Raw genomic sequence first — 16,627 nt, forward strand, 5'->3', positions numbered from 1 at the left:
TTTTATCGTCCAAGGGGACACCCACACTTTTTTATGCTTGCGAGCACATGGCTCAGAGCCACATAACCCTATTTTCCATTTTTAATTCTTCTACACTATGTTATGTTATTAATCATAGCTAACACTTGGTTCAAGAATCATGAAAGAAGGTTGTATACATGGAAGAAGCCTGGAGATACTAGAAGGTATCAGATTATGTAATGGTATCAGATTATGTAATGGTAAGACAGAGATTCAGGAACCAGGTATTAAACTGTAAGACATTTCCAGGGGCAGATGTGGACTCTGACCACACAATCTATTGGTTATGAACTGTAGATTAAAACTGGAGACACTGCAAAAAGGTAGGAATTTAAGGAGATGGGACCTATAGAAACTGAAAGAACCAGAGGTTGTAGAGAGCTTCAGGGAGAGCATTACAGAACGATTGACAAGAATGGGGGAAATAAATACAGTAGAAGAAGAATGAGTAGCTTTGAGAGATGAAATAGTGAAGGTAGCAGATGATCAAGTAGGTAAAAAGATGAGGGCTAATAGAAATCCATGGGTAACAGAAGAGATATTGAATTTAATTGATGAAAGGAGAAAATACAAAAACGCAGTAAATGAAGCAGGCAAAAAGGAATATAAATGACTGAAAAATGAGATCGACAGAAAGCGCAAAATGGCTAAGCAGGGATGGTTAGAGGACAAATGTAAGGATGTAGAGGCGCTTATCACTAGGGGTAAGATAGCTACTGCCTACAGGAAAATTAAAGAGACCTTTGGACAAAAGAGAACCACTTGCATGAATATCAAGAGCTCAGGTAGAAACCCAGTTCAAAGCAAAGAAGGGAAAGCAGAAAGGTGGAAGGAGTATATAGAGGGTCTGTACAAGGGTGATATTCTTGAAGACAATATTATAGAAATGGAAGAGAATATAGATGAAGATGAAATAGGAGATATGATACTGCGTGAAGACTTTGACAGAGCACTGAAAGACCTAAATTGAAACAAGGCCCCGGGAGCAGACAACATTCCATTAGAACTACTGAAAGCCTTGGGAGAGCCAGGCCTAAGAAAATTCTACCATCTAGTCAGCAAGATGTATGAGACAGGCGAAATACCCTCAGACTTCGGGAAGAATATAATAATTCCAATCCCAAAGAAAGCAGGTGTAGACAGATGTGAAAATTACCAAATTATCAGTTTAATAAGCCACGGCTGCAAAATACTAACACGATTTCTTTACAGATGAATGGAAAAACTGGTAGAAGCCAACCTCAGGGAAGATCAGTTTGGATTCCATAGGAAAGTTGGAACACGTGAGGCAATAGTGACCGTACAATTTATCTTAGAAAATAGATTAAGAAAAGGCAAACCTATGATTCTAGCATTTGTAGACTTAGAGAAAACTTTTGACAACGTTGACTGGAATACTCTCTTTCAAATCCTGAAGATGTCAGGGGTAAAATACAGGGAGCAAAAGTCTATTTACAATTTGTACAGACACCAGAAGAAAGTCATAAGAGTCAAGGGACATGAAAGGGAAGCAGTGGTAGGGAAGGGAGTGAGACAGGGTTGGTGCCTATCCCCGATGTTATTCAATCTGTATATTGAACAAGCAGTAAAGGAAACAAAAGAAAAATTTGGAGTAGCTATTATAATCCATGGAGAAGAAATAAAAACTTTGAGGTTTGCTGATGACATTGTAATTGTGTCAGAGACAGCAAAGGACCTGGAAGAGCAGCTGAACGGAATGGACAGTGTCTTGAAAGGAGGATATAATATGAACATCAAGAAAAGCAAAACGAAGATAATGGAATGTAGTCGAATTAAATCTGGTGATGCTGCGGGAATTAGATTAGAAAATGAGACGCTTAAAGTAGTAAATGAGTTTTGCTATTTGGGGAGCAAAATAACTGATGATGGTCAAAGTAGAGAGGATATAAAATTTAGACTGGCAATGGCAAGGAAAGCACTTCTGAAGAAGAGAAATTTGTTAACATCGAGTGTAGATTTAAGTGTCAGGAAGTCGTTTCTGAAAGTATTTGTATGGAGTGTAGCCATGTATGGAAGTGAAACGTGACGATGAATAGTTTAGGCAAGAAGAGAATAGAAGCTTTTGAAATGTGGTGCTACAGAAGAATGCTGAAGATTAGATGGGTAGATCACATAACTAATGAGAAGGTATTGAATAGAATTGGGGAGAAGAGGAGCTTGTGGCACAACTTGACTAGAAGAAGGGATGGGTTGGTAGGGCATATTCTGAGGCTTCAAGGGATCACCAATTTAGTATTGGAGGGCAGCGCGGAGGGTAAAAATCGTACAGGGAGACCAATAGATGAATACACATGTGATGCTGGTCTGCTAAGCAACAGTGCTGAGTTTTTCATACTACTCTTATTTGACAATCATTGTGACTATCTGGTTTACAAATTGGATTCCATAGTCTCTATTTTACAGTATTATATGACTACATACAACAAAAACTTATATAGTGATAAATTTATTGAGGACTTAAGAGAAATAATTTTTGGTTAATTGTAGTGAAGGAAAATTCATTTCTTAAAACTAATAAATTATGAGAGACAGTTGCTAGCCAGTACTTCAAGAGATGAATGATGTAGGAATGTCAATACACACATGTTAAAGTGAAAGCAACATGCTACCTATGTTTTGGTATTATCGAGTTACAAATCACATTCATGAAATGACTTATTTTTGTGAGAAACCAGTTATTTTGCTGGATTATCATGCTTCTGACTGAGTTATGAAATGTTGCATATACTTTACAAATATCTTACCTGAAATGCTACAACCATTTGAGCCACATAGTGTAATTATGAAAGATGATGTTCTGCTTGGAACATATAAATAATTATATGATCACAGTCTCTTTGAGCTGATATGAAAACAATAATGATGAATGATGCATGCATTATGCTACTGGAAATCCTTGTTGTAATATTCAACAGGTGCCTCACAAAATCACACGTTATGGAACCTCCATCTCCCCCCGCCCCTCCCCAATCCCACCAACACACACACAACCTTTGCATATATGGGAATTGTCATTGCAACACATCATTCAATCCTGTAATAGTCCTGGCCTAAATCTCTGTTAGCTCCTATCCTACAACCATCTCCAGAACTGCTCCAAGATCTTCAACCCCCCCCCCCCCCCCCCCCCGCTCCCCACCAATTCCTTTTTTTTTTTTTTTTTTTTTTTTTTTTTTTTTTTTTTATGTAACAATTTACATTGTGTGGATTTCGTCAGCAAAATCATATACAATACAATATACCTACAATTATACATATAAAATTTGTATTTACACACATTTTTGAGGTATCTTAAATTAGTTTTATATCCTTGTGTAATTTGTAATTTTCTTATAGTACTGTACAATTTTGATTTCATATTATAATTATTTCCTCATGTATTACAATGCAGGCTACTTTAATTACACTACATGTTTTAATTTAGATAGTCCATTACTGCGTAATAACTTTTATTTAATTAAAAAAAAATTTTAGTTTGGTTTTGAACTGTCCGATTTTGTCAATATCTTTTATTTTTTGGGGTAATTTATTATATAATTTAACAGCATTGTACAACAAGCTCTGCTGAGTTTTTAACTTTATTTTTCCTCTCTAGATGCAGATTGTATTGGTTTCTAGTTTCATAGCTGTGTACTAAAGAATTTTTCATATAGCAGTCAATATTTTTTTTTTAGATACATAACACTTTGAAAAATGTATTCACAGGGGACAGTAAGGATTTTCAGCTTCACTTATCCTGAGATCCTGCACTTGCACCCTCCTGTCCACAGTCTCATTCTTCCTATATTGTATCTCTCCTCCCAGTCATAACCTGCATAATTGCTATTGCTGAAGCAGTGAAGAGGTATTTTAGTAGAGATTAAGTTATGAATTACAATGAAAGAGGTGTATGGATGGCAATTGCATGGGTGTTGTATGTTTAAAGAGTAAGAACATTGTATCCTTCAGAGTAATGCCACAGTACAAAAAACAGACAGCAGTATGTTGATGTATGATTATGGATATTAAGTTCTGTTCGATCTGGTATAATTTTGCACATGAAATAAGGAAACAAATTAATGCCGTATTTTGTATTCTATAACTGGATAAGCAACCCATGAATAGGTTGGTGTACGAGGGGGCCATCCTGGTACCCAAGGCTGTTCCCTTTAATTGTTGGTATGTCTGGCCTTCGAAAGTAAAGACGTTGTGGGTCAGGATGAAGCTGGGTAAGGTAATGAGGGAAGAGGTTTAAGGTAGGGTGGCAGGTGATCGGCGTGAAAGGAAGTGCTCCATCGCAGCGAGGCCCTGGCCATATGGAATATTTGTGTATATACACAAATATTGTATATAAACACAAATATTGTAGATATACACAAATATTGCGCACGGCCAGGGCCTCGCTGCGATGGAGCACTTCCTTAAAGAGAACAGCCTTGGATAGCAGGATGGCCCCCTCGTACGCCAACCTATTCATGGGTCGCTTAGAGGAAGCCTTCTTGGTTACCCAGGCCTGCCAACCCAAAGTTTGGTACAGATTTATTGATGACATTTTCATGATCTGGACTCACAGTGAAGAAGAACTCCAGAATTTCCTCTCCAACCTCAACTCCTTTGGTTCCATCAGATTCACCTGGTCCTACTCTAAATCCCATGCCACTTTCCTTGACGTTGACCTCCACTTGTCCAATGGCCAGCTTCACACGTCCGTCCACATCAAACCCACCAACAAGCAACAGTACCTCCATTATGACAGCTGCCACCCATTCCACATCAAACGGTCCCTTCCCTACAGCCTAGGTCTTCGTGGCAAACGAATCTGCTCCAGTCCGGAATCCTTGAACCATTACACCAACAACCTGAAAACAGCTTTTGCATCCCGTAACTACCCTCCCGACCTGGTACAGAAGCAAATAACCAGAGCCACTTCCTCATCTCCTCAAACCCGGAACCTTCCGCAGAAGAACCCCAAAAGTGCCCCTCTTGTGACAGGATACTTTCCGGGACTGGATCAGATTCTGAATGTGGCTCTCCAGCAGGGATACGACTTCCTCAAATCCTGCCCTGAAATGAGATCCATCCTTCATGAAATCCTCCCCACTCCACCAAGAGTGTCTTTCCGCCGTCCACCTAACCTTCGTAACCTCTTAGTTCATCCCTATGAAATCCCCAAACCACCTTCCCTACCCTCTGGCTCCTACCCCTCTAACCGCCCCTGGTGTAAAACCTGTCCCATGCACCCTCCCACCACCACCTATTCCAGTCCTGTAACACGGAAGGTGTACACGATCAAAGGCAGAGCCACGTGTGAAAGCACCCACGTGATTTACCAACTGACCTGCCTACACTGTGAAGCGTTCTATGTGGGAATGACCAGCAACAAACTGTCCATTCGCATGAATGGACACAGGCAGACAGTGTTTTTTGGTAATGAGGATCACCCTGTGGCTAAACATGCCTTGGTGCACGGCCAGCACATCTTGGCACAGTGTTACACCGTCCGGGTTATCTGGATACTTCCCACTAACACCAACCTGTCAGAACTCCGGAGATGGGAACTTGCCCTTCAGCATATCCTCTCTTCTCGCTATCGGCTAGGCCTCAATCTCCGCTAATTTCTAATTTCAATTTGCCGCCACTCATACCTCACCTGTCTTTCAACATCATCTTTGCCTCTGTACTTCCGCCTTGACTGACATCTCTGCCCAAACTCTTTGCCTTTACAAATGTCTGCTTGTGTCTGTGTGTGTGCGGATGGATATGTGTGTGTGTGTGTGTGTGTGTGTGTGTGTGTGTGTGTGTGTGTGTGTGTGTGTGTGTGTGTGTGTGTGTGCGAGTGTATACCTGTCCTTTTTACCCCCTAAGGTAAGTCTTTCCACTCCCGGGATTGGAATGACTCCTTACCCACTCCCTTAAAACCCACATCCTTTCATCTTTCCCTCTCCTTCCCTCTTTCCTGATGAAGCATCCGTTGGTTGCAAAAGCTTGAATTTTGTGTGTATGTTTGTGTGTCTATCAACCTGCCAGTGTTTTCGTTTGGTAAGTCACAGCATCTTTGTTTTTAGATATAGAAAAATTATTTCAGTTTATTTGCAGTGTAAGTAGTACAAAAAAATTAAAAAAAGGTGTCCTAACATTACCACTCTGTACTACTCCTGCTGTGACAGTCACTGCCTGGAAACAACACTAACATAAATGGCTTATGTCTTGCCTGACTCAAGGAATTTTTTTTTCTTTTTTCCTAAATCATTAGCCATCTGGAGTTCCCACTACTGTTACTTCCTGTTCTGGTCAAGCATTGTACATACCACAAATTTGGACAAAATCAGTGTGACGAGTAGGTGCAGTCCCCTTGTGAGTTATTTTAAGAATGTACAGGAAAGTAATGTATGGAATTTATTAATTTTTAAGTAACAATGTACTATGCTAGAAGTTGACAAAGCACACAAAATGCGGAAACCAGTTATGTTCATGCTGATGATTAACTCAAGTTCTTGAATTTTATAAATTTGTATACATTAGTTACAGAAGGTTATTTTATCAATTTCATCTGAACTTATTATATTTTACATATACTTCATCTTCCTTTATAGTCATTTTTCTTGTTGTAGGATCCAGCTTGTTTTGTTGCCAACAATATATTACGATATATCAGTGTACTATGCAGATGGAGAGAAAGCCAAAGAGAGTAGGGGAAAACTGAATGGAACATGAGAATGGATTACTGAATTAACATAACATCATACGTCAAGAAAAACATCAACAACATATTAATTGTTATTTTTATAATTTATAGTATATTGAGAAACTTGATAACAACTGAAGAAAAGTCATGTCACGACTACAACAAAAACCAGTTTACAATGTCACTAAGTATTTAATTGTCAAAGGAGAGGGAAGGATGGTACGAAATAGTGGGAATTCTAATGAAAGACAGTGAATTGCATGGTCTGCTAAAGGATCTCATGACACAATCGATCAGGCAGGTTACAAGAAAGAGTAGACATTGTGACGATTAATGTAGCAGGTGCATGAAAAGTGGATGTGTGAGCTATACGTTGTAATTGAGACCTGTACTACAATTTAATAATAACAAATCTACTCAAAGTATAAAATGTATGAATACATTTTATGAAAATAATGTAAGGAAAAGATAGATAGCTACTTACTGTAAAGACAACACATTAAGTTGCAGACAGGCACAACTAAAAGGCACTTACACATTACCAGAGAAGGCAAGTTGCTACTCACCACATAGCAGAGATGCTGAGTCATGATAGGCATGACAAAAAGATTCACACAATCATAGCTTTTGGCCATTGTTTAATGTTTGCCTGACGGCTTTTCTTCGATCCTAACCCTGTGCTGTTTTCCTTTGTAACTACTACATTCTTTTGCATTCGCTATACTCAATTTGACAAAGGCCTTAATGGCCGAAAGCTATAATCGTGTGAATCTTTTTGTTGTGCCTATCGTGACTCAGCATCTCTGCTATATGGTGAGTAGCAACTTTCCTTCTTTCCATCCTGGATTTTCCATAGTTTGACACTTACACATTAGCTTTTGGCCACAGCACACACACTCACTATGAGAGAAGGGAGCTGTCTGTTAGTGTGTGCAGAGACTAGACTGCTAACAGATGCAGTGTCAGGAGGCTGTGGGCAGGGAGATGCAGAAGGGGCAGGGGGAGGGGGAGGTGGAATGCAGTGAAAAAGGAGAGGAGTGGGAAAAGATGGACGAATGTACTGACAGAAGGTGGCACACAATGAGGGTGGGAGATGAGATTAGAGTGGAGGTCAGAGGACAGGGAGGTGGAAAATTGGTTGGAGGGTGTGGGGCAGTATGTCACTGTAGGTTGAGGCTGGGATAATTTCAGGAGTGGGGTGTGTGTTGTTAGGATAACTCCCATCTGCATAGTTGAGAAAAACTGGTGGTGGAGGGCAGGATCCAGATGGCTTGGGTAGTGAAGTAACCACTGAAATGGAGCATGTTTTGTTCAGCTGCATGTTGTGCCACAGGGTGGTCTATTTTGCTCTTGAACACAGTTTGCCGATGGCTGTACTTTCTGGTGGACAGCTGGTTGGTAGTCAGACAAATATAAGAAGCTGTGCAACGATTACACCAGAGCTCGTATACAACATGGCTGCTTTCACAAGTGGCCCTGCCTCTGATGGGTAGGATAAGCCTGTGACAGGACTGGAATAGGAAGTGCTGGGTGGGTGGATTGAGCAGGTCTTGCACCTGTGTCTTCCACAGGGATATGATCCTTGTGGCAAGGGGCTGGGAGGGCATGGCATAGGTATGGATTAGGATGTTGTGGAGGATGGGTGGCAACGGAACACCACTTTAGGAGGGGCGGGAAGGATTTTGGGTAGGATGTCCCTCATTTCAGGACATGATGATAGGTAATTAAAGCTCTAGCGAACGACGTGATTCAACTGTTCCCGTCTGGGATGTTACTGAGCGGGGAAGGGAGGGCGCTTCTTTGTGGCTGGTGGGTGGTGGTGAGAGGATTGAGGGTGTGAGGAGAAACGGAAAAGAAGATCTGTGAACTGGGCATAGTGTTGGTCTGTGTAGGCCTTAGTGAGACTCTCAACATAATGGGCAACATGCCATCCTCGAGTGGTCAGGCTGTGAGAGAGGGATTTTTTGCTATGGAAGAGATGACAGCTGTCGAAATGCAGTGCTGTGTTTGGAGGGTTTAATGTGGACAGAGGTGTGGATGGAGCCATCAGAGAGGAGGAGGTCAATCTCCAGGAAAGTGGGATGAGAGAAAAGGTGTTGAGATTGTAGCAGCATGAAGATAGGGTGTTCCTGAGTCCAGAACACGAAAATATTAACAATGAACTGAACCAGACAGGGTTTTGGCATTTTGGGAGACTAGGAAGGTCTCCTCCTCTAGATGTCCCATGTGGGTGCCCATGGCTGTGTCACAGATTTGTTTGTATACTTTCCCTTCAAAGGAGAAGTAGTTGTGTGTTAGGATAGCATCAGCAGATTGTATGAGGAATGAGGTAGTGTATCTGGGGTCTGAAGGATGTTCCAAAAGTTGGTGTTCAACAGCAGTAAGACCATGGGCATGATGGATGTTGATATACAGGGAGGTGGCATCAATGGTGATAAGTATGGATTCAGAAGGTAAAGGGGTGGGGATGGTGCAGAGTCGTTGAAAGAATTGGTTGGTCTCTTTGACGTGGGAGGCTATAACATGAGCAATTGATTGGAATTGTTGGTCAACGATGGCCGAAATTCTTTCTGTGGGGGCAAAATAACCTGCCACAATGGGGTATCCAGGATTATTGGGTCTGTGGATTTTGGGGAGCAAGTAGAAGGTGTGTGTGGTGTGTGTGTGGGGGGAGGGGGGCGGGGTTGTCACGGGGATGAGGAGAGACATGGATTCAGGGGAGAGGTTCTGGAAAGAGCCTAAGGCTTTAAGCAGGGATTGGAGGTTACGTTGGACTTCTGAGATGGGATCACTCTGTCAGAGCTTGTAGGTGGAGGAGTCAGATATTTGGCAGAGGTCTTCCACCAGGTAGTCACTGTGATTCATAATAACACTGGTGGAAGCTTTGTGTTCAGGTAGGATGATAAGGCCATGACTTGTTTTGAAATTGTGTATGGCTGTCCTGTCTTCTGCTGAAATGTTGGTGTTCTGAGGGACAGACCTTGGGGAGGATAAGAGGCCAAGTTGGTGGTAAAAAATTTCCGGAAGGTGACCAGCAGGTGGGCAGCTGGGAGGGGGAGCAGGATCACAGATGGATGGTGGTATGACCTGAGAGAGGCAGTGTTAAATGTTGGGATTAGGTTGGTTCTGGTTGGAGGGATTGGTGGCAAAGAAGTGTTTCCACTGTAGGTATATGGAATAGGAGAGTAGGTCCACACACAACACACAGCTTCAGGACTGTGCAGATTGTTGATGCAGCATCTGATGCCCCAAATTTATTTATTATTATTGATCCCACTTCCCTCTACATCCTCACATCCTTCAGCATTTTATTTTTCATGCCTGCCCATGCCTTCCACTACCAGTTTTTCTGAAATGAAATACACACATTCAGACACAAAAAGTATAAAACACACACACCCATAGCCATGGCAAGCTTGTGGGTACATGTGTGTGATTTTGGGTGTCTGTGTGGGTGTGTGTGAAAGTGTGTACTTCAACTAAAGAAAGAGCAAGAGCTAGTATAAATGGTTTTCTGTTGTATGTGTTTATGCACCACACTTTATCGGTTATGGGTGAGCAGTTGTCTTTCCTTTATTTTACATATATATAATATCTTTAACATTTATTGTTTATCGTTCCATTTCAGTTGCACATTTATTTTTGTGGTATGACTAACATTCTCATGTTAGCCTCACATGGGCACTATGGGTTACTTATACAACTATGTAGATCAGAATAAGATCAGCTTCGATAGAATAATCCTACCATTAAATAAATGTGAAACTGAGACAAAAATTAAACAATAAATTTTAAATATCAAAATGGTTGCTATTTCTCTCATAATGAATATGTAGGCAATACTGGAAATAAAATGTCAGTAAAACCAAGTACATCAGTTGATAAGCGGAAAGTATACACTGAGCTGACATCAGGGTACCAATAGAATAGAGATGAGTGTGCATTTTAAGTCTGAGTGACGGTAAGTGTTAGCTATTTCTCTATATAGTATCACATTTCCAAATTTCACTAGTATTTGTTAACTAGCATTGATTGTTGACAATAAATTTCATAGGAATATATATGCACTGTAAAGCTATTATCAGCATACCCAACTCTTAAAAAGATATCTACAAAAGATTTGACACTGGACACAAAATATTACCACATTAGATGCTTCTACACTATGAACACTTGTGTCCTCAGAGAAGAGTTGCCCCAGAAAATGATGCTATAAGACATTAGTGTATGAAAATTAAAAGAAAATAAACCACTTTTGTGATGCTTTCATCTGCTAAAGACTGAACATACTTGAAGTGAAAAAGTTGCAGAGCTCAGACCTTTCAAAAGATCTTTAATATGCAAATTCCTGTTCAGGTTTATTGTCAATACAAACACGTAATGTAGAATACTCTGTGCTATTTACTGGCATTCCCTGATGCATTTCTTCTAGTGGTATGGTCAGACCTTTTACAGTAATCACTCTAATAAATTTTCTAGGATACTACTTATTTGTGCTCAGGCAAGTTATTAAGTATAGCTAGTTGTGCTTCATTATCTGACTGTATTGTCATTTATATAACTGAGAAAGTGTTTACTCATGAACATATTACACTACTGGCCATTAAAATAGCTACACGATGAAGATGACGTGCTACAGATGCGAAATTTAACTGACAGGAAGAAGATGCTGTGATATGAAAATGATTAGCTTTTCAGAGCAGTCACACAAGACTGGCGCTGGTGGTGACACCTACAACGTGCTGAAACGATGAACGTTTCCTACCAATTTCTCATACACAAACAGCAGTTGACCAGCACTACCTGGTGAAACGATGGCGTGATGCCTCATGTAAGGAGGAGAAATGAGTACCATCACATTTCCGACTTTGATAAAGGTCAAATTGTAGCCTATCGCGATTGCGGTTTATCATATCGCGACATTGCTGCTCACATTGGTCGAGATCCAATGATTGTTAGCAGAATATGGAATCGGTGGGTTCAGGAAGGTAATATAGAACACCGTGCTGGATCCCAATGGCCTTGTATCACTAGCAGTCGAGATGACAGGCATCTTATCCGCATGGCTGTAATGGATCGTGCAGCCACATCTCAATCCCTGAGTCAACAGATGGGGAAATTTGCAAGACAACAACCATCTGCATGAACAGTTCAATGATGTTTGCAGCAGCATGGACTATCAGCTCGGAGACCATGGCTGCGGTTACCCTTGACGCTGCATCACAGACAGGAGTGCCTGCGATGGTGTACTCAATGACGAACCTGGGTGCACAAATGGCAAAACGTCATTTTTTCAGATGAATCCAGGTTCTGTTTACAGCATCATGATGGTTGCATCCATGTTTGACGACATCGCGGTGAACGTACATTGCAAGCGTGTATTCGTCATTGCCATACTGGCGTATCACCCAGTGTGATGGTATGGGGTGCCACTGGTTGCACGTCTCGGTCACCTCTTGTTCGCACTGACGGAACATTGAACAGTGGACGTTACATTTCAGATGTGTTACGGCCTGTGGCTCTACCCTTCATTCGATTCCTGTGAAACCCTACATTTCAGCAGGATAATGCACGACCGCATGTTGCAGGCTCAAATCCTGCCTCGGACATGGATGTGTGTGATGTCCTTAGGTTAGTTAGGTTTAAGTAGTCCTAAGTTCTAGGGGACTGATGACCTCAGATGTTAAGTCCCATAGTGCTCAGAGCCATTTGAACCATTTGACAACCTGTTCTTAAGAGGTGTCTTAACTCTAATAAACTAATAAATACTTTTAATGATGAAAGTGATGTTCTAAATTAACAAATGAAATCTTACAGAATTATTCATACATTCTTTTCATGCCGACATTCAGTGTCAGGACAGTGTAATTGACAGAAGTTATTGCAGTAATTCATTCAATGATGTACATGTGTATTGGTGATACACAGTTTATTAATATGAATAAACATCTGGTGTTCTTTAAAAGGAACTAGAATTGTGGTTATGAATTTCCTGAAAGCATTAACACTGAAGTTGGAGATGAAGTCCGGTGCACATATTCAAGAGGTCACGGTCGAGAAACATAAAAAGGTAATGAAGAAACTGCATTAAATCATACAACATCCAACTGTAAATCCCAATTCTTTGGCCCCCAGGTAGCACAATAACTCATTTTTTTCTAGAAATATTTGAAAATTTCCCAGTGAGGATCTACACTGAAGAGCCGAAGAAGCTGATCCAGCTGCCTACTATTGTGTAGGGCCGCCACAAGAAATGCCACAACATGACATGCGATGGACTTGACTAATGTCTGAAGTAGTGCTGGAGGGAATTGATGTCATGAATTCTGCAGGGCTGTCCATAAATCCATTAGGGTACGAGGGGGTGGAGATCTCTTCTGAATAGCACTTTGCAAGGCATGCCAGATATGCTCAATAATGTTCATGTCTGTGGAGTTTGGTGGCCAGTGGAAGTATATAAACTCAGAAGAGTGTTCCTGGAGCCACTCTGTAGCAATTCTGGACGTGTGGAAAGTCGCACTGTCCTGCTGGAATTGCCCAAGTACATCAGAATGCACAATGGACATGAATGGACGCAGGTGATCAGACATGATGCTTACATACTCCCATATCACTCCAACTGCACATACCCCACACCATTACAGAGCCTCCACCAGCTTGAACAGTGCTCTGCTGACATGCTGGGTCCATGGATTCATGAGGTTGTCTTCATACCCATACACATCCATCTACTCGTCTGACCAGGCAATATGTTTCCAGTCATCAACAGTCTAATGTCGGTGTTGATGGACCGAGGTGAGGTGTAAAGCTTTGTGTCGTGCAGTCATCAGGGGTACATGAGTGGGCCTTCGGCTCTGAAAGCCCATATTGATGATGTTTCATTCAATGGTTTGCACATTGACACTTGATGGCCCAGCATTGAAATGTGCAGCAAATTGTGGAAGGGCTGCACTTCTGTCACATTGAACGATTCTCTTCAGTGGTCATTTGTCCAGTTCTTGCAGGATCTTTTTCTGGCTGCAGCGATGTTGGGGATTTGATATTTTACTGGATTCCTGATATTCACAGTACACTCATGAAATGGTCGTACAGGAAAATCCCCACTTTGTTGCTGCCTCAGAGTTGCTATTTCCAATCACCCGTGAACCGACTATAACACCATGTTCAAACTCACTTGAATCTTGATAACCTGCCATTGTAGCAGCAGTAACCCATCCAACAACTGTGCCAGACACTTGTTGGCTTATATAGGCATTGTTGACCACAACATCGTATTCTGCCACTTCACATATCTCTGTATTTGAATACGCATGTCTATACCAGTTTCTTTGGTGCTTCAGTGTATATACTGCAATAATTATAAATGAGTTTTCCAATAGCAGCAATCCACAAGCACATGCTTCCCGTTGTTCATCTGAGAAGAAGCTACCGGTTTCAATATTTTTGAACTTGATGCTATTTTTAACCTATGTGAGAACTACACACTTCTCCATATTTGGCCTTCCCAAATATGGTAGTGATTTATAGGCATCTGTGTTTAGCATATGGTATTTGTTTGTTACTCGGACAGACACACTGCATCAAAATACTTTTGGTTTCCTAGTTCATGCAAGTTGACTAGAAGTTCAAAAACTTTCTTTTCAGTCCTCTAATATTCTGGTGCTTTACAGCTGACTCAGTCAAAAAGTTGCTCTGGGGTATGTCTGTCTGAATGAGGCTCTTCTACCACACCTCTGATCAGAATATAATACATTAAAGAAGTACCATGTTTCACAGTTCTTGGTGTCAAACAAGATGAAGCAGGAATTTCTATTTATCAAACTGCTTCTGTTTGTTATCAGATTAGGTCAATCAAATGTATGGGAGAATAAAGACTAGAGGAAAAAAAGATGCAATAATGTATGTTAAATGTGATATCCTCTCCTTTTTGCAGAAAACTTTGCACAGATTAAATGCTGTCTTCCACTTTGAAAAAACTACAATTCCCAGAACTACTTTAAAACCTTGTGTATGTTTCAAACTGTAAGACTGAAATACAGGTTTTGTATATTTGAAACATACATTTCCACTAACTATGAGAGTAAATTCCACATTCTTGCAGAATTAGAATCAAAATTATACAATTTTATTTGTAACAGAAGTAAATTTATCGCAAGTTATAAACAAAAAAGGAAGAAAGATTTGGGTGTAATGTTCATATGACAAGGAAGCTATTTGATATACAGGACAAGTTTTAATTGGACTTTGACAGGGATTCGACAGAAAATCCATCATGGCCAAATCGAATGAACCTTCCAAACATTTGGAAGTGATTTTGGGGAACCACAATAAATATGAATCTGGATGGTTGACTGGAGATTGAATCACTCTCATCCTGAATGCAAATCAATGTCTTAACTACAACACTACTTTGCTCTGGATGGCGGCACTAAATGTTGGTGAATTTGCGGTAAGTTCCTATGGGACCAAACTGCTGAGGTCATCGGTCCCTAGGTTTACACATTACTTAATCTAACTTAAACTAACTTACTCTAAGGACAACACACACACACCCATGCCCAAGGGAGGACTCGAACCTATGTTGTGGCAAGCCGCATGAACTGTGGCAAGGTGCCTCAGACCGCACGGCTACCCTGCGCTGCCTAAATGTTGGAACGTAGCTTATGTGATAGTGTCAGACCAAAAATACTTAACAGAGGCTTTGCAAAATGTTTGTAATATCTTTCACATTTTGTCTTCCTCTTTTTATTTTCATTTTCTTATTTGCATTCAGTGTTAGTGTTTTCCACTTCTGACAGAAATATGAGACAGAGTTTGATTACGTTTCAATTTATGTGCACGTCACATGACCATGTAGGCATGGTCCACAGAAAATTTTCTGTTAATTTATAATTTGCATTCATTTGTATGCAAAGTGTACTCACATTTTCTGGTTCAATACATTCCTGTTCTTTGCAAGATCATCTTCTAGCTTTTCTTTTGTCTTGCGCTCTTCTTCAACCTGAGATTGTACTTGTTCCACTTCTGCAGAAATTTCAGAGACTTTACTCACCACTTCCTTACTTTTCATAACAGCCTCTTCTAGTGAACATTTTGTCTCATTATAGTGTGCTTCAGCTATTGGTATTTGGCCCAGTATGTTACACAAATCAGTTTCTAGTTTCTGTAAGCAAAAATTAATGACTAAGAGGACTAAGAGATAAATAACATGGATGTGATATTGTTGCACAAAAATTCTGTCATGAAACAGTGAGTTAATTAGAAATTGTGAGCTAACAGGAAGTAAATGTAGTTTATAAACTCTGTGAATGAACACAAATAAAATACCATGCTGTCATGAGGATGAAAAATCACTTACATGTGTACACACTTATGCGAAACAACACAGCTCTCGTAGTTCTGTAATTAGGGCTCAGCACATTTTCTACTAGTCACTGCAGATGTAATATCCCTCTACTCCAGAAATATGGATATAGACTCAGAGAGTGGCAGCAGTTTTATTTGTTTAGCAGATATTTCTCCTTCCAAGAGCTGTAACTCCACAGACTTGGGTAAATGTATCAAATAGGGCTGTCAGTTGGTCCGTCATAGCAAATAAATATATGACAGGACAGATGGTCTGGCAATTTGTACATTATTGAAGACTCCTAAAATACAACAGCCATCTAGTTTCCACACCTAAATGGTTTGCAGCAGTGATCCACCTAATTTGTATCAGGCTGACATAAAAGTGGTGATGAAAACTCCAACCATTGTAACAGCACAAAAGTATTTTTATTACACTTTTGCGCTGCCACAGGGCGAACACTCACAAGTTAGCTAGTTAAAAAGAAAAGGCATTAAATTGAGTGATGTCTGCCTGAAGAAATGAAAAGAAATGTTTATTATTACGAAAAAGATCGGAAACGTTTTTTGTGCATT

At 40.5% G+C, this 16,627-nt stretch overlaps 1 protein-coding gene across 1 annotated transcript in view; it reads right to left on the reverse strand.

The window, feature by feature from the left end:
- LOC126176571 (ankyrin repeat domain-containing protein 26-like) overlaps positions 1–16,295 on the reverse strand; it is a 169,858-nt gene extending 153,563 nt beyond the window's left edge. The window contains exons 1-3 of the mRNA XM_049923732.1: positions 16,254–16,295; positions 15,984–16,037; positions 15,631–15,869 (exon numbers count right to left, since the gene is read on the reverse strand). Of these exons, the coding sequence (XP_049779689.1) occupies positions 15,631–15,869; positions 15,984–16,037; positions 16,254–16,295 (335 nt within the window). The remainder of the gene's footprint in view (positions 1–15,630; positions 15,870–15,983; positions 16,038–16,253) is intronic.
- Between the last annotated feature and the right edge of the window lie 332 nt (positions 16,296–16,627).

Source organism: Schistocerca cancellata, chromosome 3 (assembly GCF_023864275.1).
Source record: "Schistocerca cancellata isolate TAMUIC-IGC-003103 chromosome 3, iqSchCanc2.1, whole genome shotgun sequence".
Taxonomy (NCBI): Eukaryota; Metazoa; Arthropoda; class Insecta; order Orthoptera; family Acrididae; genus Schistocerca; species Schistocerca cancellata.